General features: G+C 65.8%; 1 protein-coding gene and 1 long non-coding RNA gene across 2 annotated transcripts; one reads left to right on the forward strand and one right to left on the reverse strand.

The window, feature by feature from the left end:
* ZNF385A (zinc finger protein 385A) lies at window positions 1–27,188 on the reverse strand. The gene is made up of 7 exons (XM_067535043.1): window positions 27,048–27,188; window positions 10,427–10,537; window positions 7,052–7,217; window positions 3,704–4,042; window positions 2,005–2,183; window positions 1,528–1,623; window positions 1–1,124 (listed from the first exon to the last, which is right to left on the reverse strand). The coding sequence occupies exons 1-7, from the start codon at window positions 27,156–27,158 to the stop codon at window positions 894–896; spliced, it is 1,233 nt and encodes a 410-aa protein (XP_067391144.1). The 5' UTR covers window positions 27,159–27,188; the 3' UTR covers window positions 1–893.
* Window positions 20,228–23,003, forward strand: LOC137144620 (uncharacterized). Its single transcript, XR_010917439.1, has 2 exons — window positions 20,228–20,524; window positions 21,141–23,003. It is a non-coding gene; the product is annotated as an uncharacterized lncRNA (long non-coding RNA).
* Window positions 27,189–27,551: the final 363 nt, after the last annotated feature.

Here is a 27,551-nt window from a genome sequence, read left to right on the forward strand (position 1 = left end):
CCCTCCTGGCCCCAGGCGGGGGGCAATGGCCAGGCCAGGCCAGCGGCTCCCAGTCACCCAGAGTGCGGGTACAGGGGGTGGCGCTACCTCTAGACACTAGGCTCCTGCCCCGAAGGGCAGAGGGGGTGGGCGTGGGGGCACAGTGAGGCCTCCAGCTGCTGGTAGCGGGAGGAAGCGGCGGGGCGGGGGTGGGCACTATGTACATGGGGCGGCCCAGGCCCCAACGTTATTGCAATGGTCTCCGTTCTCCTGGCGGGCCGTGAGCCTGGGGCGGCGCGGGGGGAGCAGAGGGAGATCCTCCCCCTTCTGTCCTGGGCTCCCAGCTTCACGCCTCTCAGTGCAAGTGGCCATGGCTTGTGTGGCTGGGGGGCTCCCTGCCCCCGCACGGATCCTGATGGGGGGGCTGCAGGGACCCCCCCCCCCCGTAGCTCTATGATGGACGGGGACGCCTCCCCATGGAGAGACAAGATACAAAAGAGATTGCTTGCGGATCAGTTCCCTGAGGTACCGGGGGACCCTCCCCCCGATCCGGGGTCGCCCCCCAAGCTCCGTGGCGTGCGACGGGGGGGGGGCGTCTCCCTTCCCCTGTCCTTCTCCCAAGATTCAGACCCCCCCGCCCCTGGTACCAGGGAGAAAAGAGCAATGAAAGGGCCTGGGGGGTCCCCTCGGCTGCTTCCCCGGGGGCCCAGCACTTGTGCAGCGAGTCGGCCGGGCCTGGGGGGGATGGAGCTGGGGGGCAGGCGAGCGGGGGAGGGGCGTGTCCCTTTTCTTCTCCGAAAAAGACTCCGAATCCCAGTTAGAAAAGCGCAGCCGAAAGGCCCCGAGCCCCTGCCCGGCCCCCGGGCGCTGGGACGGGCGGGTCCGGCGGGCGTCGAGGGGCGCGGCGGCGGGCGTCAGTACGGCGAGAAGAGGATGGGCCCGTGAGCAGTTCTGATGGGCCCCGGAGCCGGGCGCAGCAGCGGGTGCGTCAGGGGGGGCCCCTGCAGGAGGGGGGGCGTCGGGGCCGGGCGCAGCGTCAGGGGGGTGGAGGCCGCGGCTGCCATTGCTGCTGCCACGGCCAAGGGGCTGGGCAGGAGTCCGGCCGCCAGCGACTTGGACAGATCCTTGGGGAAGACCAGGGGGCCCTGCAAGAGAGAGAGAGAGGCGGGCTCAGGGGGGGGGGCCCAGACAGAGCCAGGCTCGAGGGGGGGGGGGGCAGCCATGTGGGCTGGGATGGGCCATGGTGCGTGCAGTGTCCTGGGGGCCATATCTGTCAGCCCCCCCTCGAGCTGCCTACTCACTGAATCCGTCCGTCCATGTCACCCGTCCGTCCGTCCGTGGCTTCTAGAACACCCGTCCGTCCATCTCTCCGTGGAATCTCTCTCCAACCACCCGTCTCCCCCTTGCCTATGACCCCACGGGGCTCCTGGCCCCTCAGCCGCTCCTAGGTAGCCCCGGCCCCACCTCTCCAGCGACCAGCCCCAGTTCTCAGTCCCACTGGGCCCAGCGAGGTGAAGGCAGCACCCCCCTCCCCACCTCTCAACTCACCCCCAGCTCGGCTGAGCTGCGCTGCTTCTTGTGCCGGCTCAGCAGGGGGTTGGGCTTCCCAGCCACCCCGTCCCGGTGTCTTCGGCTGGAAATGTGCTGCAGGGGAGAGGAGAGAGTCAGAGCCCTCCCAGAGCTGGGCATGGAACCCAGGAGTCCTGGCCCCAGCCCCCTGCTCTAACCACTACACCCTGCTCCCCTCCCAGAGCTGGGCATGGAACCCGAGAGTCCTGGCCCCAGCCCCCTGCTCTAACCACTACACCCTGTTCCCCTCCCAGAGCTGGGCATGGAACCCGAGAGTCCTGACTCCATCCAGGGTTCAGAGCTGAGACTCAGCGCCCCCCGGTACCCCACTGGGACCAGACCCAGGAGTCAACCCCTTCTTGCAGCAGGAGCCTGGCCTGCCCCACGCGCCCCGGGGAGGAGTGCTGACCGTGTGGGGAGCTGGGTGGACTTGGGGGTCCCCGGGCAAAGCCCCACCTGTTTGAGCTGGATCTCCGAGTTGACCTTGACGTTGCAGATCTCACAGTGGAAGGTGCGCTCCTGAACGTTGGGGTCCTGGCTGCCCGGCTCCCCGCTGGCCGTGGGGCCCAGGCGTGGGTAGGCCTTGATGGGCCCCAGCCCGCTGCGCGCCTCCAGGATGGTTTTGTGCTTGGTACCTGGGGGGGGCCCAACGGGGCAGTGAGGAGGGTGCTGGGAGCAACCCAGCAGAGGGTGCCCAACAGCAGCCCCTGCTGGGAGAGGCTGGCCTGGCACATCCGGGATCTCCCCCCACAGCCAGCGCCCCCGCCCTGCACCCTGCACTCTGAATGAACTGAGTTTGCCCGTTCTTTGCTGGACCAATCAGAGGGCAGAAGGTCCCCAGCCCCCGGTGCTCAGCTCGGTTGCAGTGTGCGGCCCAGCGTGGGCAGGTCCCTGGGGCGAGGGCTGCCTGGCACAGCACGGATGTTCCCCATGGAAAGTCCCACCCAAGGGCCCGGCCGGCTCCTCTCGTGCTCCCAGCACAGACAGGGCCATGGGCTGTGGGCAAAGGCCTGTCAATGGGCACCTAGAGACCAGGCCGGGAAAGCAAAGGGTCCCTGCTGGGGCAGAGACGGAGTGTTTCCCTACCCCCAACAGGCAGGGGGCATGAAGGAATTCCCTGGGCACTCGCCGAGGGGCAGGCAGCTGGTCACAATCTTCCCCTCCCAGCTCACATGCCCCAGAATCCTGACCCACAGCCCCCCCACGCCTCTGTGCCAGCCCTGGGCTCCCCACACACAGCTCTGTCAGTGCCCCTCAATCCTGACCCCCAGCCCCCTTACTAGCCCACCAGGCGTGCAGGGCAGGGTGGTGGGGTGGCTGGACAAGCTCTGGGGGTGGGTGGACCAGCCAGGAGGGGCATGGCTGGATGATCTGGGGGGGCTGGACAAACTGAGGGGGGGGGTGGCTGGATGAGCTTGGGGGGCGCTGAATGAACAGGAAGTGGGGCTGGCAGCAGCAGGCCTGGGAAGCGCCCTGCAGCTGGGCGGGGCGGGCCGGGGCCGGCTGGGTTCACTGCGGCCCTTGCTCTGTTTTTCCAGGGCTGGAAGTTGGCGCAGGACCGGAAATGCAGGTCCCCAGGGAGGGTGAGCGCCGGGAGCTCATGCCAGAGCCGGGCCCTGGACTGTCTGTCCTGGAGCTCAGAGCAGCCCTGGCCCTGCCTGCTTCTGGAAACTGGTGGATCTGTGGAGGAAGCCCCGGCAGCTGGGCTTGTTGGAAAATCCCACCTGCTGCAGAAGGGCTGGGGGTGCAGGGGACTGCGAGTCGGGACTGACGGGCACCAGCACAGCTGTGGAGGGAGCCACATGAAGCTCTGCCAGGGGGCATGCTGCCCCGGTGCTGCCCCTGTCCTGCCGCCCGCCGGCCCGGTGCTGTCCTGCGCCGCCCTGCTGGCACCCCCGACTGCGGCACCCTGGGGCTGTTTCCAAAAGGACCCGAACTTTCCCGCGGGGGCAATCCTGGAGCAAAGCCACGGGTTAGCCTCTAGAAACAAGCCAGCATTGCCGGGCCTGGCAGGACCTGGGCAGAGCAGCCCCCGCAAGCACCAGCCCTGCCCAGCCCGGGGTGGAAGTGACTGATCAAATCCCCGGTCCTCAGGGGGCCCCTGTTCCACACCAGGGCTGCCCAGGTGCCCGCCCTGCCCGTCCCTGCCCCGTACCTTTGTTGTGGGCCTCCAGCTGCGATAGCGAGTTCACAGCCACCTTGCAGAGGGCGCAGTACAGCAGCTTCTTGGCCTTCTCCTCGTCTGACTTGGAGGCCGCCCCTGGCCCCGCGCTGCCATTGCTGCTGGGCACAGAGGTGCCAGCGGGCGCTGCTGCCACCTCCCCCTTGGCCGGCGTGCCCCTGGGGTCCTGGGTCAGCTGGGCAAAGGAGGCCTGGTAGGGTGACGCAGCTGGGACCGGAGACGCCAGGTAGGGCGGCTTGAAGGGCGAGGCAGAGGCAGGGGCAGGGGCAGGGGCAGGGGGCACCGTCACCCCCAGCCCGTTCTGCTGCTCGGCTGCAGGAGAGGAGAGACGGTTCAGAGCTCGTGTGCTAAACCCGCCTCCGCAGCCTGGCTCAGGGGCGGCTCCTGTACCTGGCAGAGGGCAGCTGGGACCCCAGGACCAGGCCGGCGTAACTGGTCTGACCAGTGCCCCTCCCAGCCGGCTGTGAGCCCTGCGTCCCAGCATGCACTGCTCCATGGCGACGCCGTGCCCCCTGGCACGCCGTCCCTGCCGGGGCACCATGGGGGAAATGCCCCAGCCTCCCAGCAGGCACTGGGGCACAGCACAGCCCAGCTGGTGTCTCCACCTCACTCGTGGAGACGGGCCCAGTGATTTCTCAGCCAGGGCCCCCTGGGGCGCAGAGATCAGCCCCAAAGCAAAGCCCGAGGTGAGCCCCAGGACACGAGGACCCCGACCCCTCAGTGACGGGAGGGGAGCAGCCCCCAGGGCCCCCCTTGCAGTGAGAGGGGAGGGATGTTGGGCCCAGCCAGCTCTGCACCCATGCGTCCCCCATACCAGGTGCTAGGGCTGTGGGGCAATGGGGGCCTCCTTGGGGGTTCAGCCCCTCCTAGCCACCTGGGGGGGCTCCGAAAGCCGTGCCCGACGGGAGCCGCCCACCCCGATGCAGGCACTGCTGCCATGGGAGGGGGCGGGGCGGAGCCTGGCATGGCCCAGAGCCTGCTCCCCAGGGGTCAAGAGCCATTTGGCAACTGCGGGTCAGGTCTGGAGCCGAGCACAAGAGACAGACACTGAGCGGGAGCCGGTGCCAAGGGCAGGGCCAAGCAGCAGCAGCGCAGACGTCCGTCCTCCTCTCTTCCCCGCCACGGGCTGTCAGCATCTGCCAGTGCAGCTGGATCCAGCCATGGCTCCCAGCCCTCTAGGGCTTGACATCCCAGAACTTTCCTTGCACTGAAATGCAGCCACCTCTGGGGTGGGGCAAGGCAGCTGGTTAACAGCACACAACAGCCACGCACAAGCTGCTCAGCAGGCGAGGACAGGTGCCGGCATCCAAAGGGAAGCACAGGAGGCTTGGACGAGGTGGGGTGAAGCAACACTGGAATTTGCCCAAGATATGGGGGACCCGCAATCTGTGATGGCCACAAGCACTGAGGACGCTATGGCTCATCCCAAAGATGGCGCCTGCTGCAGCACAGCGCCCCCTAGTGCCACACTGGGGTCAGCAAGGACTGGGAGGGGAGAGCGCCCCCTACTGAGCCCCGCCCGTGCCCTGCAGCACAGCGCCCCCTAGTGGAGGAGCCCCTACAGTGTTTCACGGAGGGCTCCCAGGCCAGCCTTGCCCCTGCTCAGCCCGTCTGCCTGCACCACACCGCCGGGGAGAAAAGGGGGGGATCTATCAATCAGGCTGGGCAATGCCAGCGATGGGCTCAGAGAAGGGACTTGCCAGCCTGCGCCAGCAAACGGCTCTTTAAAGGGGTGAAACATTCGGCGTCTGCCCCTCAAGCAGCCCCACCCCCCTCACTGCCTGCGCGGTGCAGGGCCCAGCTCCCGCTGCGGCTGGGGGGACGAGGGGGGCACAGACACAGTCCCCCCGACACCTCTCCCTACGCTGGCCCAGCCCACGCAGATGCTCCTCTCTCCCCCAGCCCAACCCCGCCCCCCCGGGCACCAGGCGCTGAGCTGCAAGGGCTGCTCCATAATTAATGTGGCCCCATTAAACTGCTCCCCCCCTCCCCCCCAGCTCTGCTCGTGATGAAAGTTTCCAGACCCGCGGCAGCGCGGCTCCGATAACCGCCTATCGGGTTCCCGGCTCACACGGGGGGGGGCACTTGGAGCCTGCGGGAGGCAGCCATGGGCTGGGTGGGGTCCCATGGCCGGGCACTAGCAGCAGGCGGTGCTCCTCCCTCCTCCTGCCCTGGGCTCTGCACCGTCCAGGCTCCGACACCGGGCAGGGGTTTGGGGGGAGAAGGGCTAACACTGGGGTGCTGCTGGGAGGGAGGAGTGACTCAGCAGGGGGCGCTCTCCCCAACGTCCCGGACGGCCCCAAAACAGGACAGGTCATGAAAGCATATGCCCTGCAGCCCCCTGCCCCCCAGCTCTGCCAATGCCCTGCAGCCCCCTGCCCCCCAGCTCTGAGCCTCCTGACCCCAGCTCTGCCAATGCCCTGCAGCCCCCTGCCCCCCAGCTCTGAGCCTCCTGCCCCCAGCTCTGCCAGTGCCCATAGCCCCCTGCCCCGGGCCTCTTGCCCCCAGCTGTGTCAATCCTGACGCCCGGGCGCTGCTGTTGCAATCCAGATCCGGTCTGTCCCCTCCCTGCCACCCCCATGAACATGGTGCCAGCTGCAGGTGCGAGCCGTGCCCTTGTCCTTGGCAGTGGTGTGGAGGTGGTGCAGGGTGTTGGGGGCTGGGGGGAGCCGTGCCCATTTTCCGGCAGCGCCACAGCGCCAGGGTCTGCAGAGCCACCCGGCTTCCGGGCGCCACACAGCTCCATTACCCGCCTGTTGCAACCGCAATCAATTTTTAATGAGCTGCTATTTAATTAGCTGCCCGGCTCGGCTGATGAGCCAGATTGGGTTCCGGCTGCAGGGGGAGCTGCCCCCATCAGGCAACACTTCCCCGGAGTTGCTGTTGGAGGATAGGCTGGGGCTGCACTGCAGGGGTGGAATTGCCCCTTGGTCCAAGGCCAGCGTTACTGGGCGCCGTTGAGCAGCCGACATGTCCCACCCCAGAACTGGCTGCATTTCACTCATCAGCGCAGGCTGGGGGCTGCGAGACAGGGCACTGCAGGAGCTGCCCCTTGCCAAGTGCTGACAGCGGATCCTCCCTCTGGCCCTGCTGCTGCCTGGGACAGGACACCCCCAACCCCCAATTCCCGGGGCGCTCCATTAACCCCTCGGGCGCGAGCACCCGACCAAGGGGACGGGGAAGGCGCTGAGGGGGTTGGCGGTGTGTGTGATCAGAGCCCCCATCCCCGTGCTGGCTGGGGGGAGGTGGGTGCTGAGGCCCCAGGGGGGAGTGGGAAAGGCCGGGGGGGGGGGGGGGGGAGATCCAGGGGGCAGGGAGCACCTGGCTTGTCTGAGTCGCTCTCGCTGACGCTGGACGTGGGGCTGCCCACAGGCCCGTGCCTGTCGCCCTCGCGGGGCCCCGGCTCCTTCTGCCGCGTCTTGGCCGCCTCCATGCCCTTGACGCGCCGGGCGTGCCGGTTCCCCTTGTAGTGCGCCTCGGCCTGGCTCTGCGGGGACAGGGGGGGTCAGGGCACCCTGGGAAACCCAGGCAGAACGGCCCCCTGCCCTGCCCCCAACCCCCTGCCCCACCCCCACCACCCCAGCACAGCCCCCCTCCCCCCATAGCGCGGCCCCCCACATCAACCCCCAAACCCCCTTCCACAGCATGGACCCCCCAACCCCTCCCCCTCTGCTGCTGACACCGGTCCCTCAAGAGCGGCAGCACCCCTCCCACTCTGCTATAACACCCCCCGCTCGGCTCCCCCCCCCCACAGCTAACAAGTCCTCCCCTGCCATCAGCCATTCCCCCCTCCCCCCCAGCGCCACCATCACCCTCAATCTCACGTCACACTCACCCCCCAGGGGCCAGAATGGGGGGGGAGATGCACCCGCCGACCCCTTGGGCCCCTTGGAGCAGAATGGGCCCCACATGCTCCCAGCCGGCCACACCCCCTCTTGCCTGCCCCCCATGGGATTCCAGCACCCCCAGAAAGTGTGCTGGGGGGGGACAGGAACCCGCTGTCAGGGACACACAGAGCAGTCAGTGCTTCCAAAGTCACAGGCTGGGGGGGCCATTGGGAGCACCCCCCCCCAGCTGGAAAGCTCTATGGTGCCCCCCCTCCCCCCACTACCCCAGCTCAGGGTCCCACCCCAGTAACTGGAACCAAAGCCAGCCCGGAGTCGGGGAGGGGCTTACACAACTCCCTCTCCCAATAGCTGCTGACTAACGGTCCCAGCTGGGAGCCCTGGTGGAGAAGTCCGAGGGGGGGGGATGCAGGGATGGGGGGGAAGTGTCCAGCACATTGCAGCCAGAGCAGCCCCTGCCCCCCTGCAGCTCCCCACAGGGGGCCTGGAGCACTCAGCAACTGGGCCAGAGCAGAGGGCAGTGGGGTCTAGTGGTTAGAGCATGGGGGTGGGAGCCAGGACTCCTGGGTTTGTGTTTCATGGTTACAGCAGGGGGCTGGGAGTCAGGGGAGGGAATGGCTGGGGGGCGGCTAGCTCCCTGGGGCGGATGCGTTGCCTCCAAGCACCCCACAGGGCAGAGGCTCGGCCGTCGGGCGCCCTGGGAGATCTGCTGAGCCGGCAGGCAGGGCAGAGGCCACCCTGGGGCAAAGATGGGGCTGTGCTGGGCATAGGGCAGAGAGCTGGAGGGGGCACCCAGGGGAAGCACTGGGATGTCAGGAAGCAGTGCCGGACTAGGGAGGGAGGGGGGAGCACATGACTGACCGCACTTAGCCCTGTTTGTTTATCCCAGGGCTGCGGCGCCTCCCCTCCGCCTTGGGTCACAGCCGGAGACACGGCTGCAACCACAGCTGGGAGACAACCACCAGAGCAGCCGGAGCCCATCTCAGCCTGGGGCGCCGGCGTCAGCCCGCCCCGAGCGGCCAGTGGGGCGTGGGGACAGCGCTGTGGGTCCAGAACTCCTGGCCCCTTCCCCCAGTCCCCTGCTACCCCAGCCCTGGGCTCCCCTCCAGCTCTGTCCGTGCCCCGGTGCTGCTAGCGGGCCATGGGGCTGGCTGTGGGGCGCTGGTGCCCGTGGGGAGATGCCACCCGTTTTCGGAACGTGTTTCTGCCCTTAGTGAGGTTTTAAACATTCAGGGCCTTGGGCCAGACAGCAGCTGAGTCGCAGCGGCCGCCCCCAGCCCCCACCGGGGCCAGCAGCCTTTGCCCTGGAGGAGGCCCCCTGGCCCTATGCGGTGCCCAGGCCGGGAGGGGGCTCCATGTGCATCCTGGGGGAGGACAGATTCCCCTCTCCCACCTTCCCTGATCGCTCCATTACAGACCGGGAAGCTGAGGCCCAGCGCAGAGCCGGGAACAGCCAAGGCCACACTGGGTCAGCGGGAGAGCTGGGAAGAGAACCCGGTGTCCTCGCCCTCAAGCCTCCTCTGCAACCACCAGACAATGCTCCCCTCCCCTCCCAAACGCCCCTGCCCGTCTGAGGAGGTGGGGTGAGGCCGAGCGGTCAGAGAGGACGCAATGGGTCAGGACTCCTGGGTTCCGGACCCACTCTGCCACTGAATTCCTGTGCCGCCTAACACCTGCCACGTCGCTCTGTGACTCAGTTTACCCCCTGGAACGACAGGGGGATCCACAGGGCCAAAGGAACAAAGATTTACACAGTGAGCCCCTGGGGGAGAGTCAGTGTCAGATGCAGCCTTGCCCCTTTCTGTTCTGGGGGTCAGGGAGGAGAAAGGGGGTGATCCCCCCACCTGCCAGGGAAGACACAACAGGACAAACAGACGAGCTCTCAGCGGCTCCTACGTCTGGTCATCGAGGAACCAGCCTGGTCTGAACAGCCAGTGCTGCCTGGGGAACCGCTCCCTCCCTGGCCTGGCTCGAGTTGGCCTGGCCCACCCCTTCTGTGGGGCCCAGACCAGCTGCGCCATCCCCCAGGGTGGGTGCGGGGACCGGGTGGGAGGGCAACTCAGACTCACGTCCCTGGGGTCCAAGCAGAGCCCCCATCGGCCCTGGCAATTGTTTGTAATATTTTTATGAAGCCTATCTGTGCCTCGGTTTCCCAGGATGCAGCATCGTTATGGGGGTGGAGGGGAGGTCGGTGTGTTCTCGGCATAGGAGTCTGGGCCTTAACCCCAACCTCAGGGCAGCCTCGGAGAAGACGATGGCAAACCCAATGGCCAGGTCATGGCCACCCAGCAACCAAGGACCCAGAGAGATAGGGACTCCCCACCCCTGCACCAGGGGGCTGAGCCCTCCCCAGCTCAGGGGCAGCCCGGGGTGGGGGGTGGAAGCTCAGTGCTGGCTGCTGGAGGAGTGGGGGGCTTGCGGGAAGGCCAGGCTGAGCGACAGAGGGACTTGGGCTGACGGTGCTAGCCACGGGCCGCGCTCCCGTGCTGGGGTCCAGCGGGCTAACAGCCCGGCCCGGTGCCCGTGTCAGCACGGCTGAGCGTCCCCGCAGGGCTGGCGGAGGGTGCGCTGCTCCCTCGGATCACACGGCTCCCACTGGGCTCTGCCGCGGCAGGACTTGCTGGCCGGAGCTCACCGGGCGAAGCCGGGGGGCAGCTTAGGTCCAGCCTCCAGAGACACTGGCTTGCCCTGGAGGAGGGTGAGACCCTAGGGGGTCGGGCACTCTGGGGTCCTCCCAGACACTGTTCCATAGCACCCATCCCGTGGATCTGTGACAGGCCCGAGTCCCCGACGGCTGCCCCCGTCACAGAGTGGGGGGCCTTGGCCAGGAGCGGGCGCAGCGGCGACTCACCTCCGAGTTGAAGCGGATTTGACAGACGTTGCAGGAGATGACGGGGCGCCGGGCCTTGCTGAGGGGCGCCCCGAAGGTGTGGTTAATCACCGCCTTCTGCACCGGATCCATCTGCGGGCAGAGAGATGTGCCGTGAGCAGCGACGGGGAGCTGGGCACCCACACAGCCACGGGCACCTCTCCTGCCCCACATCGGCAGCCAGGCCCCAGGTACAACTCTGAGGGGCTCTGCCTGCCCCACCTGGGGAGATCTTCCCCTGCAGGGACTGGGAGGGTCTCTCTCTCCATCCAGCCCCACTACCCCAGCTGGTTGGGGGCCCAGGCTGGCATTTCCGGCTGGACAGCCTCCAGTTCCTGCTGACCCAGCGACATAGGAAACGCTTGGTGTCCCACCCCCAGCCCCCCCTGGCCGCACCCCACTGGGCCAAGGACAAATGACCCTCCAGCCAGGGCTCTGCCGGTGCCCATGGGATAAGGGTGGGAGTGGAGCAGGGGTGCAGTGCCCAGCATCCAGGCAACAGGAGCTGCCTCCCCTGGGGAAGAACCCACCAGCTCCATCCCAGCTCCGCTGCGGGGTTGGGTCACGGACCACTCCCCCGGCCCCTCCCACCCCAGGAGCTCCAGGGGTCGCCCTGGTAGCTGGCAGCAGCAGTAGACTGTTACCCGCCTACATGCTAGCAGACCGGCACTTGGCCAGCGGCTCCATTTATCATCTGCATTCAGACCCCTCCGCTGAGCTCTGTCCTCACCCCGCAGCACGGCCCCCCCGGCCAGTGCCCAGGACACCCCCCCAGCCCCCGGAAAGCAGCCCAGGCAGGGGCAGAACTTCAACCAAGGACTGTGACTGGGGGCCGGGGCTGGGGCAGGAGTGGGGGGGGGGGGGACTGGACTCATTGCACTGGGGACTGGGAGTGATTTAGCAACAAACCCCCCACCCCCCAGCTCGTCTGAGCCAACGCCCAGGCATGCAGATATGGGACTTGCTGTGCTAAGAACCCAGCCCCCGCTCCATCTATTACACCCCACACCCCCAAAGCCAGGCTGAGAACCCAGCCCGCCACCCAGCCCCTGCTCCACCCATTACACCCCACAGCCCCCCAAAACCAGTGCTCCAGCCTCTCCAGCTGTGTAGCTGAGCCATGCCAGCTACCCCAAGCTCTGCCCGGTGCATGCCTGGCAATGCTGGCGCATCAGCCAGCGGCTCTGCCACGGCCGGCGAGTGGCACAGCGCCAGGGCGTTTGGCGGGCATGTGGAGGCTCTCCACAAAAGAACCAAGGGTGGGGAGGGGGAGTAGCGGGCGTGATGGGTCCCAGCTGAGGGAGCGCGAGTCGAGCTGGGATCTGGGGCCATGGGGACGCTCGGAGGCAACCCAGCCTCTGTAACAGGCCAGCCCAGCCCCCGGGATCCAAACAGCCCCCCAGGATCCAGCCCCAAACGGCAGCTCGGGCCCCTCACTCACTCCTGGGGAAGCTGGCAGCTCCCCTGCCCCCGACACACAGGCTGGCAGCTCTCCCGCCCCCCAGCCACAGCCCCCCCCCCAGAAACACCCGTGGGCAGCGGGGCGATCTGCCCTCACTGCCAACCCCAGAAGCCCGTGTGCGGTGACCTCACGTGGGAGCTGGGTCGGAGCCAGAACCCAGAAGGCGGATCCAGATCCAATCTTCGACCTGCTGGGCTCCAGGCCGCATCCTTGTGCAGACCGTGGGTCCGGGGACCCCCACGCCTCTGCCCTTCCCAGCACCCTATCCTGGCACCCTGCCCTCCCCAGTGGCCCCACTCTGCCCCAGCCGTCCTGGAGCCACCAGCCCCGCCACCTGCCCTTCCCCCAGCCCCACCACTTTCCCTTTGCTGCAGTCACGGCTCAGATTAAAATTCCAGCTGCAAACATCCTCTGCTCCCAGGGAGTGGAGGCGGGCGACAGCCGTGGCTGTTGGGAAGGGGGACGTGCCAGAACCCGTGGGCCGGCCCCCGCAGAAACCCTGCTATGGCTATCTCACCCCCGCCCTGGCCACCCCCGTGGGCAGCCTGCGGCTCTGCTGCTGGAGCCCAGGAAGAGTGCAGGAGAAGGCTCCCGGCTCGGCTCCGTCCCCTCTGGGAAGCGGGGTCCCAGAGCAGGGAAGCTGCAGCCGCCCTGGCCCTGAAGAGCTGATGGGGGCTGGATCCAGCTCGATGGGTGTCTGACGGGAATCCGGACTCGCAGGGTGCTCCCTGACGGGCGCTGCCTGGTGTATCCTTCCCCCTTCCCCAGAGCCCCATCACCTGCCCTAGTCCCCCACCGCCGCCCCGGCTCCGGCCTTTGCAGGTCACGCTCCTGCCACCACAGTCTGCCGGGTGCCCCAATTTGGGGATGGGTCACATAGTCAGTCAGAGGAACAGCCAGGAATAGAACCCAGGCATCCTGACCCCTGCACCCCCACCCCATCCTCTGCTCTGACCACTAGACCCCACTCCCCTCCCACCGCTGGGATAGAGCCCAGCAATCCTGACTCCCTGCTCTAACCACTAGACCTCACTCCCCTCCCAGAGCAGGCCCCAGTCCTAGGACCACCCCGAGACCCCTTGCGCCAGCCCCACACATTGCCATGCCCCAAACATGCCGCTTTCCCATTGGCTGGAGTTTTGTTTATTTCAGTTTGTACCCCTGAATGATCAGCGAACGCGGCGCTCTGATTGGGCGGCGACAAAGCCACGCAGAGCAGATTGGCTGGCCGAGCAGCGCCCAGTGCTCTGATTGGCCAGCACAGAACTCACCCCCCCGGGGGGGGCGCTAGCACGGGGGCAGGCCTGGCTGGGCATTTGGCCCTGAGTTTACAACAATAATTGTCAAGTCTGGGACAGTGACGGCACCAGAGCCCCACGGCCTGCCAACACCCAGCGCTGATCACCCCCCAGAGCCGGGGCAGCTTGTGCTACGCCTCCAGTCATCTCCCCGTCCCGTGTCAGGGACCCCCCAGCCCACGCCACGGGGTCCGCCCTGGGGGCCAGAGTTTACACCCTATCCCAGCATGCACGGGCCAGCCCCCCACCTTTCTCCCGGCACGCATAGCCCTGTCCCCCCACTTCTGAGCACACACAGGTCTGTCCTCCCCTCATCTCCCCCACCCCCTCAGCAGGCATGGACCTGTCCTCCCACTGACCCCTGCCCCACAGCCCCCCACCTCCCAGAACACACAAACCTCCTCCACCCAGCACGCCCCAGCCTGCCTCTCCCCTCCTACACCATAGCTTTCTCCCCTCTTCCCATCCGACATGGCTCCCTCCCAGCACCTCTGACCCACCCCAACCTACTCCTTGCTCCCCCTATGCCCCCCACCTTCTCAACTGCCTGTTACCCCCCTCCTGCACCTGAATCTCCCTGAACCACTCCCTGGGGAAGGAAGGGTCCCTCTATATACACCCCCTCCAACTGATTTTAATGGGCCTGACTCAGACACCCTCAGGCCCATGCTGAAATGCGTCTGTCTCTGGGGTGGGGCACAGCTGGTGTGAACAGGACACAGCATCACTGCACAACAGATTAGGGCAGGACGTGATGGATAATAACGTACCCAACTGAGAACACGGGGGGAGCTGGGATGTACTTCTCTGGAGCTGGGATCTGACCAGTGTCTGGGAGCGACCCGCCCAGCTCCCTTGGGAACACACACGGGATCTGCAATGGCCAGAGGTGGCTGGTGCTGCGCTTTTACAGCTCATCTGACAAATGGCAGCTCTGAGCACCATACGGGGGGACCGGGTTCAGCCCAGACTGAGTGTGGAGAGCGCCCCCTGCGGGCCCCCCACCCTCCATGTAGCACAGCGCCCCCTGCGGGGTCCCCCCCCACTCCATGCAGCACAGCGCCCCCTGTGGGGCCTCCACTCAACCCCCTGCAGCACTGCACCCCCCAGCACCATGCCAGGTTCAGCACTGAGAGCGAGGGGAAAGCACCCGGGCCGAGCCACCCCCGCAGCAACTGGCTTTTTCTGGTCTCCCACGCAGGCAGAGATGCCAGGCGGCCCCTGCTCAGCTGGCAAGCTGCCCGTGGAGGCTGAGTGACCCCCAGGAGCCAGAGGGGCCGGGGCAGGCGATAGATTCGGCTCTTTTCAGTCGCCATCTCCCCCGCGCTGAGCGCTGGAAGGTCACCGGGGCAGCTGAGCCATCACGTTCCCAGCCAAGCCCGGCAGCTGTTCCAGCATTCGCTAGCGTGAGAGGAATTTCCCTCCTCGGCCCCGTCCTGTCCTTCCCGGACGCCCGGGGAGGAGAGGGGCTGCTCTGCGGCTCACGTGCGGTGGGGCGGGCTGGACTCAGGGCCAGGGCCAGCTCCAGCTTTCGGGGCTGAACCATGGCGGGCCTAGCTCCTCTCCTCCCCCAGCCCTGGGAGCTGGATTCGCTTCACACACAAGGCAGCTGTTCAAACACTTTGGGACAGGAAGTGAAGGGGCTCAGGAGCCAGCAGCGGGGGCGGGGCGCAGCTCTCGGCACAGCAGTCCAGCCTGACCCCAGGGTTCACACCCTGACGCTGGAGAGGAGGGAGCAGTACCCGGGTCGCTGCATGACCTGAACTGCGCTGGGCTGGGGGCTGGCCCGGCTAGGGCGGTGAAGGGGGGGAGAGAATCACAGATCTGGCCATGAAGGGGGGGAAAGGGGGGTGGATCCAGACCCAAGGCAATATGCAGACGAAGGGGGATGGGGTCAGGCTGGCCCAGTGGTTAGAGGGCTGGCCTGGGGGGGGGAACAGTAGATTCGATTTCTTGATCTGCCACAGACTGGCCCCGAACCCTCAGGACTCTGACATGGGGATGACAGCTCAGCGCAGCCCAGCCCAGCCTCGCAGGAGCGGGGCGGAGATAAAGACAGCGAGGTGCCAAAATACCACAGTGACGGGGCCAAAGGAAGAGAGAACTGAACAGAGTGTGATTCCATAGTGCATGGAGGACAAGGCTCCCGCCCCGGGCACCCTCACACCCCGCACTGGGCAGACACACAAACACCCCAGGTGCCCGCACGCACGCACGCACACACACACACACCACCCTCCCTTTCAGTCACACGGCCCAGGATACACCCGACACCTTCCACCAGCCACACCAGCCCTTCCTTGTCAACAAATAAACAAGTGCAACTATTAACTAGGGCCAGGAGGTGGGCGAGGTGCCAGGACCTTGGGCTCGTTCGATGCCCGCCCGGGGAAGGAGCACGGCGTTGGTGTTAATGCAGGGCTGAGTCAGGACTCCTGGGTTCCCTTCTTGCCACTGACCCATTGTGTGACTTTGGTGCTGGAGGCCCAATGGCCTGGAGCAGGTGAACGTGGGGCGGCTGATTCTGAAGAGGAGCAAAAGGTGGGATTTGACCAAGCTCAAACAGAAAGTCTGTGGCAAAACAAGGAACGGAACCCGGTCCCATAGGGGAGCACTCTAGCCACTAGGCCACCCTTCCTCTCCGAGCTGAGCACAAAGTCTCAGTCACAGGGACAGCCGGCCCAAGCCTCTCCGGCCCCCACAGACAGAGCCTGGGACTGTGTCTGGCAGTCTCTGTGCCGGGATCCAGGGGCCGCCTCGCTGCAGGATCCTGCCGTCCTGACTGCAGGGTGCTGCCTATGGGCACATCTCTCTCCCAGCCCCACACTGCCATAATTTGCACATGCCCCCTTTGCTCCCTGGCCTACTCCTTCCTAGCATTTCATCCTCCAAGCTGGGGCAATCCCCACCCCCGGGGCCAGCAGAGCCGCAATCCCAGGCATTGAAGTTAACCCCAGCAGGAGGATTTCCTCTCGGCTAATCCTGGCAGCGGGGCTCACACTGCAGATTAGAGGGCGCTGAGCCTCAGGCACGGGGCCAGCGCAAACATCTGCATGCTCCCTCCCAGGGGATTAGGGGCTTTATCTAGCTAGCGGCTCCACCCAGCCCACCTGACCGGGCAAGGCCAGCCCAGCCAGCTCCTTGGATCACACCCCCGCCCCCCAATACCCCCACCACAGGGTTGGGGCTGGGGGGACGGGGCAGAGAGCAGAGATTTCTGCCTCCACCTCATCTACCTTGGGGTGGGGCCAACCCAAGCACCCCCTGTGCCCCCACCCACCAAGCTGGCCCCCGCCCCACCAGAGCTGGCCTCAGCCCAGGCTGGGAGTTAGAGAGAGCCATGGGGGTGTCCGGCAACCATAGTAACAAGCCCTGAATGTTCCCTGCAGTGGAACCCTGGATCTGCGCCCCCCCCCGGGAGCACCGAGGCCTGTCCCGGAGCCACCAGCCCATCACCTGCACCGAGGGGTGTCAGCACGGTACCGCCCTGGAAAGGAGACTTTAGGAGCCTGCAGAACCACCCCCTGCAGTGGGTCTGTTCGGGGGCCAGAGGATCCGTCCCTGAGGGGGGAGCCCACTGGCTGTGGTGGGGGGGATGCATGTGCAACGCCTTTTCATGATGACTGCAGCCTCTGGGAGGGAGGATCCCTGCTAGCCGTCACCCCATGGCCTCCAGCCCTTTGCCTGAACCAGTCCCTCAGCACCAGCTCCCTTTACTGCGGGCCTCGGCCCTTCTGCTCCCAGACCAACGCCCCCTTTGCCCAGCCTGACAGAATCCTGGCAAGAGGGGAGCAGCTCCAGCGCCCGGGCGATCGGGGGTCCCTGCCCCTCTCCTCCAGGTCCCAGGGCCAGGGCCACGGGGATCCTCCTGCACCCCAGGGGTCAGGTCAAGACAGAAGCACGCACGGTCCCAGATCACACAAAGCCAGAGGCAGTCAGGAAGGGAACCCAGGAGTCCTGGCATGCAACCCCTGCCTGAACTGCCAGCCCATGCGGGAACAGAACTAAACCCAGGAGCCTCGGCGCCTTGCCCGCCTACCCAGCAGAGCTGGGAACACGCTGCCCCACTGCACTCTTCCCAGGGCTGAGACCAGACAGGGGACCCAGAGCTCCCATCTCATACTGGGAAAACTCAGCTGCTCTTCCGGCTCCGCCCTGTCCCCACAGCATGAAACTAACCCCCCACCCAGCTTTGCCCTGAGCCACGCGGTCACAGTCCCCTCCACCTGGGAGGGAAAAAGCCTTACCCAGAATCTCAGCCCCCCATCTCCCTTGACTTGTAACCATCCTGCATGCTCCAGGTCCACCTTCCAGAGCCGAGACTAGAACCAGGCCCACCAGCTCCACAAACAGCAGTGGCAGGTCCCTTATCCTGCCTGCCGTCCCCGTCTCTGCATACACAAGCGGGGGTAGCGCAGCTCCGCAGGGGCAATATTTTAACACGTTGTTATTGGCTGGTTCTGCCCAGCATGGCCGGCCTGTCTTGCTTGGTCAGTGCCAGGTGCGGGCACCTCTGAGTAGATTAGCATAATACAATTCCACAGGGTGGCACAGGTTGGTAGAGTCAGGGCATGCTTGGGGCCCCCCTTTGAATCCCACCCCTGCCTGCTCTCCCCCGGCTCCTCCCCTCCTCTCCGCTGCCTGCAGAGCTCCACCCCAGAGGTGGCTGCATTTCACTGGTGCTGTAAAGAGCCACGAGACCCATGGGCTCTCGAGAGATTTCACAGGCACATTAAAAGCCCATCTCATTATTAGCAGCCCTTGGGCTTCCAATGATTCCTGTGATGATTCCCCACCCCCATTCTCCCGCCCAGCAGAAAACCAGCCCTGGGATCGGGGGCAGCAGAAGGGATGACAGCAGCTGGCCCCGGGCGCTGGGCTGCAGGCATCACACGGCCCATGGATCGTGGTGCTGGCCCGCTGGAGAGGAGATGTAGCTACATCCTGTCACCGACGGCCAACAAACAAAACCCCAACGCTAGGAGCTAATGGCTTGGAATAAACCCAGGGCCAGGAATAGTTCCCGGCTGGAGCAGGGCAGCTCCTTTCACGTTCCCGGCCGTGATTAGATGCGCTAAGGGCCCTGCCTGTTTGCTCCTGTCCCCAGCTCAGCCCCTCTTGGTGCAAGAGCAGCCTCTCTGCATCGCTCTGCCTCCTCCGCTCTCACCTGAACCCAGCTCTTCCTGCCCCCGGCCGTCTGTCCAGGCATCTCCTAACGGCGCTGCTGGCGCAGGGCTTTGGGCAGTGTGAAAGGAAGGCACGGGAGCCCGCTGAGCAGCGAGAGGAGGAGCTGAGAGCCCAGACTCCTGGGTTCTATTCCCGGCCAATCCCTTCCCCTCTCTGTGCTTCAGTTCTCCCCATCTCTAAAAGCAGGCGCAGCAACGCGGAGCCAACAGACCGGAGCGTTTGGAGGCTCAGTTACCAGTCACGCAGCGTTTGGGCTCAGAGACGGGAGAATTGCTGCCCACAAGCAAGAACTGAACCGGGACTGGGCACTACCAGACAAGGCAAGAGAGAAAAGGCCAGCTTATAACGGCGCCTGCAGAGACGCCCGGCTAGCAGAGGGCTCCTCACCCGTACGGGCTGGCACGGCCACCTGGGAACTGCACCTCTCAGAAAGTGCTTCCCCACTGAGCCCCTGGCGCTTCCACTCCCTCCCCCCTACCCCGGCATGTTCCCCACACGCTTGCCTCGGAGAGCTTCTGTCACTTCAGCGAAGCAGAGGAAACGTCTGTCCATCTGCACTCACCCTGCAGCAAAGGGAGCTGCGGGGGCATGGGGCTGGGAGCCAGGATGCCTGGGTTCTACTCTCAGCTGTGAGAAGGGGAGTGGGGTCTAGTGGTTAGGGCAGGGGACTGGGAGTCAGTACTCCTGGGTTCTGGGAGGGGAGTGGGGTTTAGTGGCTAGGGCAGGGAGCTGAGGATCACTTTGTGCAGGGGCTCATTTAAGGTTGGATTTCCAGAGGGGCTGAGCCCTCTTGGAGCTGGGATCAATCAGGCTAGTAACAACTGAGTGACCTTCCTAAGACCCTCTTTGTGCCTCAGTTTCCCCAGCTGTAAAACAGCAGCAATTCCCCATCTGCATGGGGGCTGTGAAGCAAAGTACGTCACTGCACATGTACAAGCCTCCCCCAGACCCTGCAACACCTCGTTCCTGGCAGAGGGGCCTGAGAGGAAAGCGGAACAGGGGATCATGACCTGGAGCTCCCTGGGAGTCAAGGGCACCTCTCGGCACCCAGCCACCCGCCTCTGGCTGGGCAGACACCAAACTGATGGGCTGCTCCGGGCCACTGCTCACCCATGCAGCCCAGGGGGCCGGCCGCCAGATGCTGTTCAGGAGGCTGGGGTGGCGCAGCTGTGGGGGGATCCCTATATCCCTGGAGTAGGGAGCCCCCCCCCGCAGGGCAGGCTGTCGTGCTGGTGCAGGGGGGGCTGCCTAGCGCCTGGAGGTCCCCAGACAAAAGGAGTTCAAGGAGCATGTGGTGCGGGGACCCCCCCGGGGACCTGAGAAACACCTCTGCTCCTCAAAGAGAAATGAGCAAAATCACTACTAGGGACAGGATGGACTGGGGACAGGAGCGGGGCTGCGGGAGACGCGGGAGGGCAGGGACCTGGAAAGGGGTGCAGGGGAACACCGGGCTGCGGGTAGCCAGGGAGGGCAGCGCGGGGGCCGGAGAAGTGGGGGGGGCGGCACTGCAGGGAGGGGGGGCTGCGGGGAACTGGGGAGGGGTGCAGGGGAGGGAGGGATGTGGGGGGTCTGTGGGGAGCCCGGGGAGCGCTCGGGGGAGGCAGGGGCTGGGGGAGCCGGGTAGGATGGTCGGGACCGGAGAAGGGCGGGGGGGGGGAGCTGCGGAGCTGCGCAGGGGCCGTGGGGGATGAACGTGCTGCGGCGGGATCGGGAGCCGCCGGCCCCTCAGGCCCCCCCCCGGTCCAAGGACACCTGCCCGCCCCCCCCGCGAGGCCGCGCACCCCGGGGCAGCCTCCGGCGAGCCGGTCCCGCGCCCCCTTACCCCGCCCGCCGGCGCCCAGCCGCGGCGCGGATCCCGGCCGAGTCCCCGGCGCAGCCGGCAGCGGGCGGAGCCCCCGGCCCGGGGCGGAGCGAGCGAGCGGCGCCCACCCCGGCCCGGCTGGTGAACGCCCCGCCCCAGGGTCACGGGCTGGACCCCGGCCGCGTTTGGACTCTGCAGGAAGCAGCGCCCAGGCCGCGGCGTTGCAAACCCAGCAGGTCCCTGGGCCCGTCCCGCCAGGCTGGGAACCTGGGAGCGCACAGCCAGAGGTGCTGGAACGGGGGGGGGCTCCCCCCAGCGCCCCCCGGCTTGAGGTGGTTTACATCCTATCCAGGCTTTAGAGAGTTTGGGTCAATGGCTCCAGCCCCCCCGAGCAAAGCCCGGGCCCTCCCCGCCAGATGGCTTCTGAGCCCTGCCTGCCTTTCCAGCCGGGAGGTGGGTTAGCGGTGGGGATGGGCCGGCCCCCATAGGAGGGGGCCCTGGACGGCTCAGCCCACTTCGCCCCTGGGCAGTGCCTTGTTTCAGCAGGTTACCAGCACCTGGAGCAGGGCCTCCCCCTGGAAGATCCAAACTTGCAGCACCTGCTCCTAACAGCCCCGTCTACCCCAACCCACACCCAGCCCCCCCCCAGCCGTCTGAGACTGCACTGAGCCCTGTGCCCTGCACTGCCCCCAACCCCGTAACAGGATGGGCCTGATCGTCTGCTGTGTTGTAGCCACGGCCCCTGTGCCGCGTGGGCACAGGACGCTCCCATGGGGGTGCGTGGGGACGGCTGAGCCAGGAGCTCAGGTGTGGCCAGCACAGCTGGGCAGGGAGTGCCGGCTGCCGGCTGGGTGCAGACTGTGCCACAATGATCTAATCGGGCCCTGGCTGAAGCCAGGCGCCGGCTACACCAACCGCTGGTCCCTTATTTCAATCTATGCATTACAGCTCGGAGCCACAGGACCAGCAGCGCCTCCTGCAGGCTGAGGCCTAATAATGAAGACCAGCATCTCGCAGCCCCCCTGTGCAGGGCCGGCGGCCCTCCTTCCCTGCCCAGAGCAAGGCCCGGCCCGAGTGAGCGCGAGTACAAGGAAGGGACCTCGCTGCTTAAAGCTGCTGGGCTGAGCTCCTCCATCCCCAGCAGATCCGGGAAGTCGGAGCATCCTGCTACCCGGCCAGCTACTGAGTGCAACAGCCGTCGAATGGGCACAGCAATCCCCCTCTCTACCTGCCAGCACGGACTGATCGCAGGGACCCTCGTCTTCCGTGATAAAAACCCCAAAATGCTCCGATAAAACCCCTTAAAATCCACATTTTCCCACGGTGAAAATGAACCGTTGAATATCAGCTTCTCTGGCCACAGCCTGGCCAGGTACCAGCCGAACACAAAACTTATCCAGACAGCGGAAGCCCCTTTGTCCGATATAACTGGGACCGGATCGGATCGTCAACAATTTGGATAATCCGGAGAGCTTCAGCCCCAGGTGGCAGGGCTCCTGCTCTCAGGCTGAGTCCAGAGCCAAGCCGGCCGGGGCCGACAGCCTGAGCCCTGCCCCCTGGGGCCGACAGCGGGAGCCCCTCACCCAGGACTCGGACTGTCAGCCTCCGTTCGGTCAGTACGGAGAGCTGCCGCAGGCAGGCACCACGAGACGGGGCTCTGCTGTACGGTTTTGTCTTCACAAAAAGTCAAAAGGAAAGATTTTCTGTAAAAACACAAATTCCGGGTTTTTGTGCAGCAAACGGATGCCTAGGGTCCCTGCTGCTCAGACCCAGCCCAGCCGCTGGCGTGAGTTGGGCAGGGTCAGTAACGTGCCCAGAGATGGAGAATCCTTCTCCGCACAGCCCCTAGCCCGGGGAAAGGCGCTGAACTCAATGGGCTCCATGCCCAGCCCTTCTACAGACTGTGCGGGTCGCTTCTGCTCCCTCCCAACCAAAGCCTAGGGCCCTCCTCTGCGCTGGAGCGAACTCGCTTCCCCAAGACAACTGAGGGTCTGGACGAGGGAGAGCTGGGAGAGAACCCAGGACTCTAGGACAGCTGCACCCACTTTGCCACGCTGCCTTTCGGGACAGTGGCCAGGTTATGTGCTTGTTTAACCCGCCTTAACACAGCGCGGTCTTTGTCCCTTTCTAGCAGCCAGATCAGAGCGGCTGCTCCCGCTGGGCGTTGTCCTTTAGCAGCTTGTGTTTCTAGCACCCGAGCGCCCAGGCTCGTGCTATGGAGAGGATCCAGGCCCATCGTTCCACTCGGCTGTGCCCTGCCGCCACGTCCCGGCAGCCTTGCCCCCAGCGTGCCAGAGCCCAGTCACCAATACCTGTGTGCAGCTGGGGTGCCCCGTGGTTTGTCGCCTGCTTGGGGAAGATCCTCGTCTGGGATACCAGCCAGCAGCTGTCCACAGTTATCCCTCTAGCTAAGGTGGTGGCCTGCGGCTGGGCCGGGCCGTGGAAGGGAGCCGGTTCAGAGCTGGCTGTTGCGCCAGGCGGAGGGGAAATGGCCGTGAGTGAATGGAGCCGGTGAAGTGGCCGTGCTTTGTGGAGTGTTGCATTGAGAGGTGAGGTCACTGTTTGTTCTAGTGGTGTACTCTGTGTGCTTTGGTTAATGGGCCCCAACTGGTTAAGAACAGGGAGGGGCCCCTCCTTAGGGGGTTTGCTGGGAGGAGCCAGGGATGCCAGAGAGGAGGCCCAGCTGGGGCCAGCTCCCCCAAGGGCAGAACTGGGCTTAGTGAATGTGTCTTTGCCAAAAGCCAGCTCTGTAAAGGGGGGCGTCAGCCCCGACGGGGACTGGCTGCCTCGGGGTGGTGCTCGTGCGCGACAGAGCCCCGGGCTGTGGGTAACCCAGCTCAGCGGGAATCCCCCTGGAGCAATGTTTGGCAGCCCCAGTGAGAGGTGAGTTGGGGGGGGGTGTCTCGGCTCCTACATCACAAACCCGCCCAGTGCTTTGCACCAATGGACCAACTCAGCTGAGAGGCCAGGAGCTGCTGGGGCCCTCGTGGAGGCAGAACTGCCCCTGGCAGCCCTACAGGAGCTGCCCCCAATTTATGGCCATATGCAAAATAGGTGCAAATAGGCAAATGTTCTCATTACATAAACCGTTGCACATGGAGCTGCCCAAAGGCAGGAGGAGTCCCCTGCCCGCAGCGCGTGGGCCCCCATGCCCAGCGGAGACACAGCTGGGCACAGGTTACGGTGTCAGCACTGGGCTCTGGAGCTCTCAGCACTGACCCCCCGGGGCAGACGTCCGGCCTCCTCCGTCCCTGGGTCGCAGCCACCCACTGCAGCTACCTCCCAACCCCACTCTGAAGCTAGGTTGCTGTGTATTCACCGGCTCCCTTCTGCCTCTCCCCTTAGCCTGGGGTTCCAAATGAACGCAGGGCTCCCCTTTGCATCTGTTGTATACTGTCTATGCCACACTCGCCCCAGAGGTGGCTGCATCTCAGTGGTGGCTGGACGTACGAATGCAGGCTACAGAAAGGCCAGCTGGGTCGAACGGGAAAGGTACAGCCCTGAACCAGTCGCTTTAGGAGCTGGCATTCCTTTCAACTTTCTAACCCAAACCCAAACCAAGCCAAAAGACCCTGAAACACAGACAAACCCTCCACAACCCACCCCATGCAGTCCCCGCAAAAAGGAGAGGAACCTTGTAAGGTCCCCGAGCAGCTGCTGATCTGCGTGGTGTGGAAGGAAGGCGCCCAGGGAATAGGGCGATGCACAAAACCCTCAGGCTGAGTAAGTTCTGCAGCCGGTTTGGAGACGGGCAGGGGGAGCAGGGTACGGGCAGGGAGTAGCTCAGGGTGCAAGAAGGGGGAAGCTAGCATCTGGGTGCAGGCAGGGGAGAGCTAGGGGCTGGGTGCAGGCCAGGAGTAGCTAGGGGCTGGGTGCGTACAGTTGCTGCTCCCCGAGGGCTCTGCCAACCCCAGAGCCGGGTACCCCTGCCTGGGCAGCTCTTACCAGCTGCACGAGGAGTCAAAGGAGGCTGGGAGCTGAAAAGCAGCCGCAGCCCCGGGCACCAGCAGCCCCAGAGCAGCAGCCGCCCCACACTGTCCGTGCCTCTGACGTAGCCAGGGGATGGGCCTCGAGGGGGGCAGAGAGGATGAGGTGGGGGCTGGAGCTGCCCCGCTCTGGGTAAGGCACTGCAGTTTGTGGGGGCAACACCCCCTGGTGTACCCCAACTCCACCCATGGGCTTGGTGCTTCTGCCCCACAGGGGGCCGGGGCTCACGGACACCCTGAAATCAGCTCATGGCCCCCAGGGGTCCATGGAGCCCTGGTTGAGAACTGCTACCCTACAGCTCCCGCACTGCAGGCAGCAGGGCCTCCCCCGCCCCCCACGGCTGGAGTCTCTGCCAAAGGGGTGCAGCCAGGCCCCAGCTGAGCTCAATGGGGGGAGGAGTTTGTCCCTGAGTCTGCTGGGCACATGCAGACCCAGCCCCACTGCGCTGCCAGCTGGCCCCAAGCCGGTCTCAGGGGCCAGAGGCTGTGCCGCGTCTCAGCAGAGAGCCTGGCAGGGAGGAGCTGGGCAGGGCACGGTAGGGCAGGCTAGACTAGGCAGGCAGGGCCAGGCAGGTGGGCAGGCGGGCTGGGCAGGGCAAGGAAATGCTCATAATTGTCCCAGTCATGGGAAAGGCTGAACAAGGGCGACAGAGACACTGACGTGGACCAGCCAGGTGCCCAGGTCGAACTCCAGGGGCACGTGAAGATCCTGCCTGGGTCCACGTGGGACCGGAAACCAGCCCCCAGCACCAGCGTGTCGGAAATTAGGCCTAACTGGTGGACAAACTCTCGAGGGCACCGGCGAGTCCCCCCCACTGCCGCTGTGGGGTCCTTTGAGGAAGAACCTTTGGGTGGCAGGAGGATGTGGCCGCCCCAAGAGCTGGCTGGAAGGAGTGAGCGTCGCCATCCTGGCTGCCACCCGCCCTTTGCTATCCTGCCCCTGACAGACGCCCCAACCAGCCCGGGCAGACACCATAACCCTGCAAACAGCCCTTTGCTATCCTGCCCCTGACAGAGCTGGGCGCCCGCCCGCAGCCCGGGCAGACAACCAGCCCGGGCAGACAGGCCACGTCTACACTGCAGCTGGGCGCCCGCAGCCCGGGCAGACAGGCCCGGGCAGCTGGGCGCCCGCCCGCACAGCAGACCACGTCTGCACTGCAGCTGGGCGCCCGCCCGCCCGCAGCCCGGGCAGACAGGCCACGTCTACACTGCAGCTGGATGCCCGCCCGCAGCCCGGGCAGACAGGCCACGTCTACACTGCAGCTGGGCGCCCGCCCGCAGCCCGGGCAGACAGGCCACGTCTACACTGCAGCTGGGCGCCCGCCCGCAGCCCGGGCAGACAGGCCGTCTACACTGCAGCTGGGCGCCCGCCCGCAGCCTGGGCAGACAGGTGTCTACACTGCAGCTGGATGCCCGCCCGCAGCCCGGGTGCGCTAAACACAGGCTCTTGAGCCCTCCCAGCCCCATGGGTCCGAGGTTAGGGGGCTGGCCTGAGCCTCTGCCCACAGTGCGAGCCTGTCTGCCCGGCTGGGGGCTCGCACCCGTCTGCAGCGTGGACGCACTCAGAGACCCGTGGCCATCACCACCTCCACCGGCTCCAGCCAAATCCCAACCTCCACGTGGGCCGTGAGACTTTGCGTCTCCCCCCTGCGCCCGCTGCCATGAGCCCTTCCCTTCCCCATCTCACGTCTCCTCTATCCTCCCTCCGTTTCCTGGCTGCCTGGGAGAGTCTGGCTCTGCTGCCAAGACTGTACATTTGGCAACACAGCCGAGCCCGTGACCAGGCGGCAGCTAAGAGCACAGCCCCAAACAGCTCAACGGTGACACAAGTTTGCCAGGTCTCGGCATGGCTGCTCAGCCCGGGGGCTGGGGCTCTGTTTCTCCAGCAATAACACTGCAGGGACAGCCAGCAGCCGGGAGAGAAGCTGCGTTTTCTAGCGCGGCTGTCTTCTCCTCCTTCCCCTTTGTGGGCGTTTGTTTTGTTTTGTTTCGTCTGCTGGGAAACAGGGTCGGATTTTAACAACGGCAGCCGGGCCAGCTCCAGCCCAGCCAGCGGCTCCTTCCCCCGCAGCAGAGTGACTCCCCTCCCTGACCCACCCAAGAGACTCGCAGACACGCGCCTTGGCCTTTGAGCCTCTCTGGCTAAAGGGCTGGGGACCAAGGGGCGGGGGGCGAGAAAAGCCACCTTTCAAACGCTCTCACTGGGTTTCTGCTGCCCTTCGAGTTTGGATAAAGGGCCGCTTACAGGGATGTTGCCGGGGGGCGTCTGCCACGCCACTGGCCTCTGAGATCCCTGGAAACCAAACCCGGCACCTCGGCTGATGTGGGACAGAGACTGGGACATGGTCACACCTTTGACTCCCCGGGCCCATATATTCCACTTCAAGGAGTACAACAGCACCCCCTGGAGGGCAAGGGATGTACAGGGTATAGGCACCCTGGGGGGAGGGGCAGGAGAGGCATGGGGCATTTCGGGGGGAGCAGGGGACCACTGGCAATCTGGAGAGGGAGCGGAGACATGGGGTACAGGTACCCCCTGGGGGTGGGGGGATGCACCGGGCACGGGCACCTAAAGCCCTTGGTAAATCCGTCCCTGTCTGTCTGTGAGCCCTGGGCACTCTAACACGCCCCCCTTCCTCCCCAGACATGTCTGTCAGAGCCCCCAGCCCTGCCATGGGCCAGGATCCCTGCAGGGGCACCCTGCCCCTCCCCCACCCCGCTCCCCCAGGTGCACCCCCTCTCCCTTGCTGTCAGGGGATGCCCCCAGCCCTTGCCCAGGCCAGACGGCGGGGGGAGGGGTAAGTGCAGAAGTGAGGCAGAATCCTACCCGAGTCTGCAGGGCAGGACATGGCGGCAGCCAGGGCCTTACCGTGCTGAATCCTGGGAACAGGCCCATGGCCGGCTGCGCCTCCACGGGGAAGGGCAGGAAGTGCTTGATGTCCAGCGGCGGCTGGATCATGGTGGGGGGCGAGCGCAGCATGGCGGGAAGTGGGGCCGCCCGGCTCAGGCTCCCTAGACAAGAGATGAGGAGAGTGTTAGGAGCTGCACGAGGGGCCCTGCAGCGGTCCCGGGCCAGCGGGAGTCTCTTCTGCAATGGGGAGGGGGGAATCGAACCCCCAACGTTTTCAGTTCTCAAACCACAGGCCCTGGGAGCAGCAGCTGCAACCTACAGCTGGACACCAGGGGGCGCCAGGCTCCCACACATGCTAAACCCACCAGGGCACTAGCTCAGCTGGTGCGGGCCAGACCCGCCTGCAGTGGGAGCCTCCAGTGCCAGGGCAGGGGGCTCTGCACAGGTGGGATCCAGGCCTCAGCCCCGCGGGCCAGTGTCTAGCCTCCTGGGCCAGTCTGTGCCAGGCCTGGGAGCGGCTCC

Source organism: Emydura macquarii, unplaced genomic scaffold, assembly GCF_026122565.2.
Source record: "Emydura macquarii macquarii isolate MOO-44397 ecotype Brisbane River unplaced genomic scaffold, CSIRO-AGI_Emac_v2 contig_3472, whole genome shotgun sequence".
NCBI lineage: Eukaryota > Metazoa > Chordata > Testudines > Chelidae > Emydura > Emydura macquarii.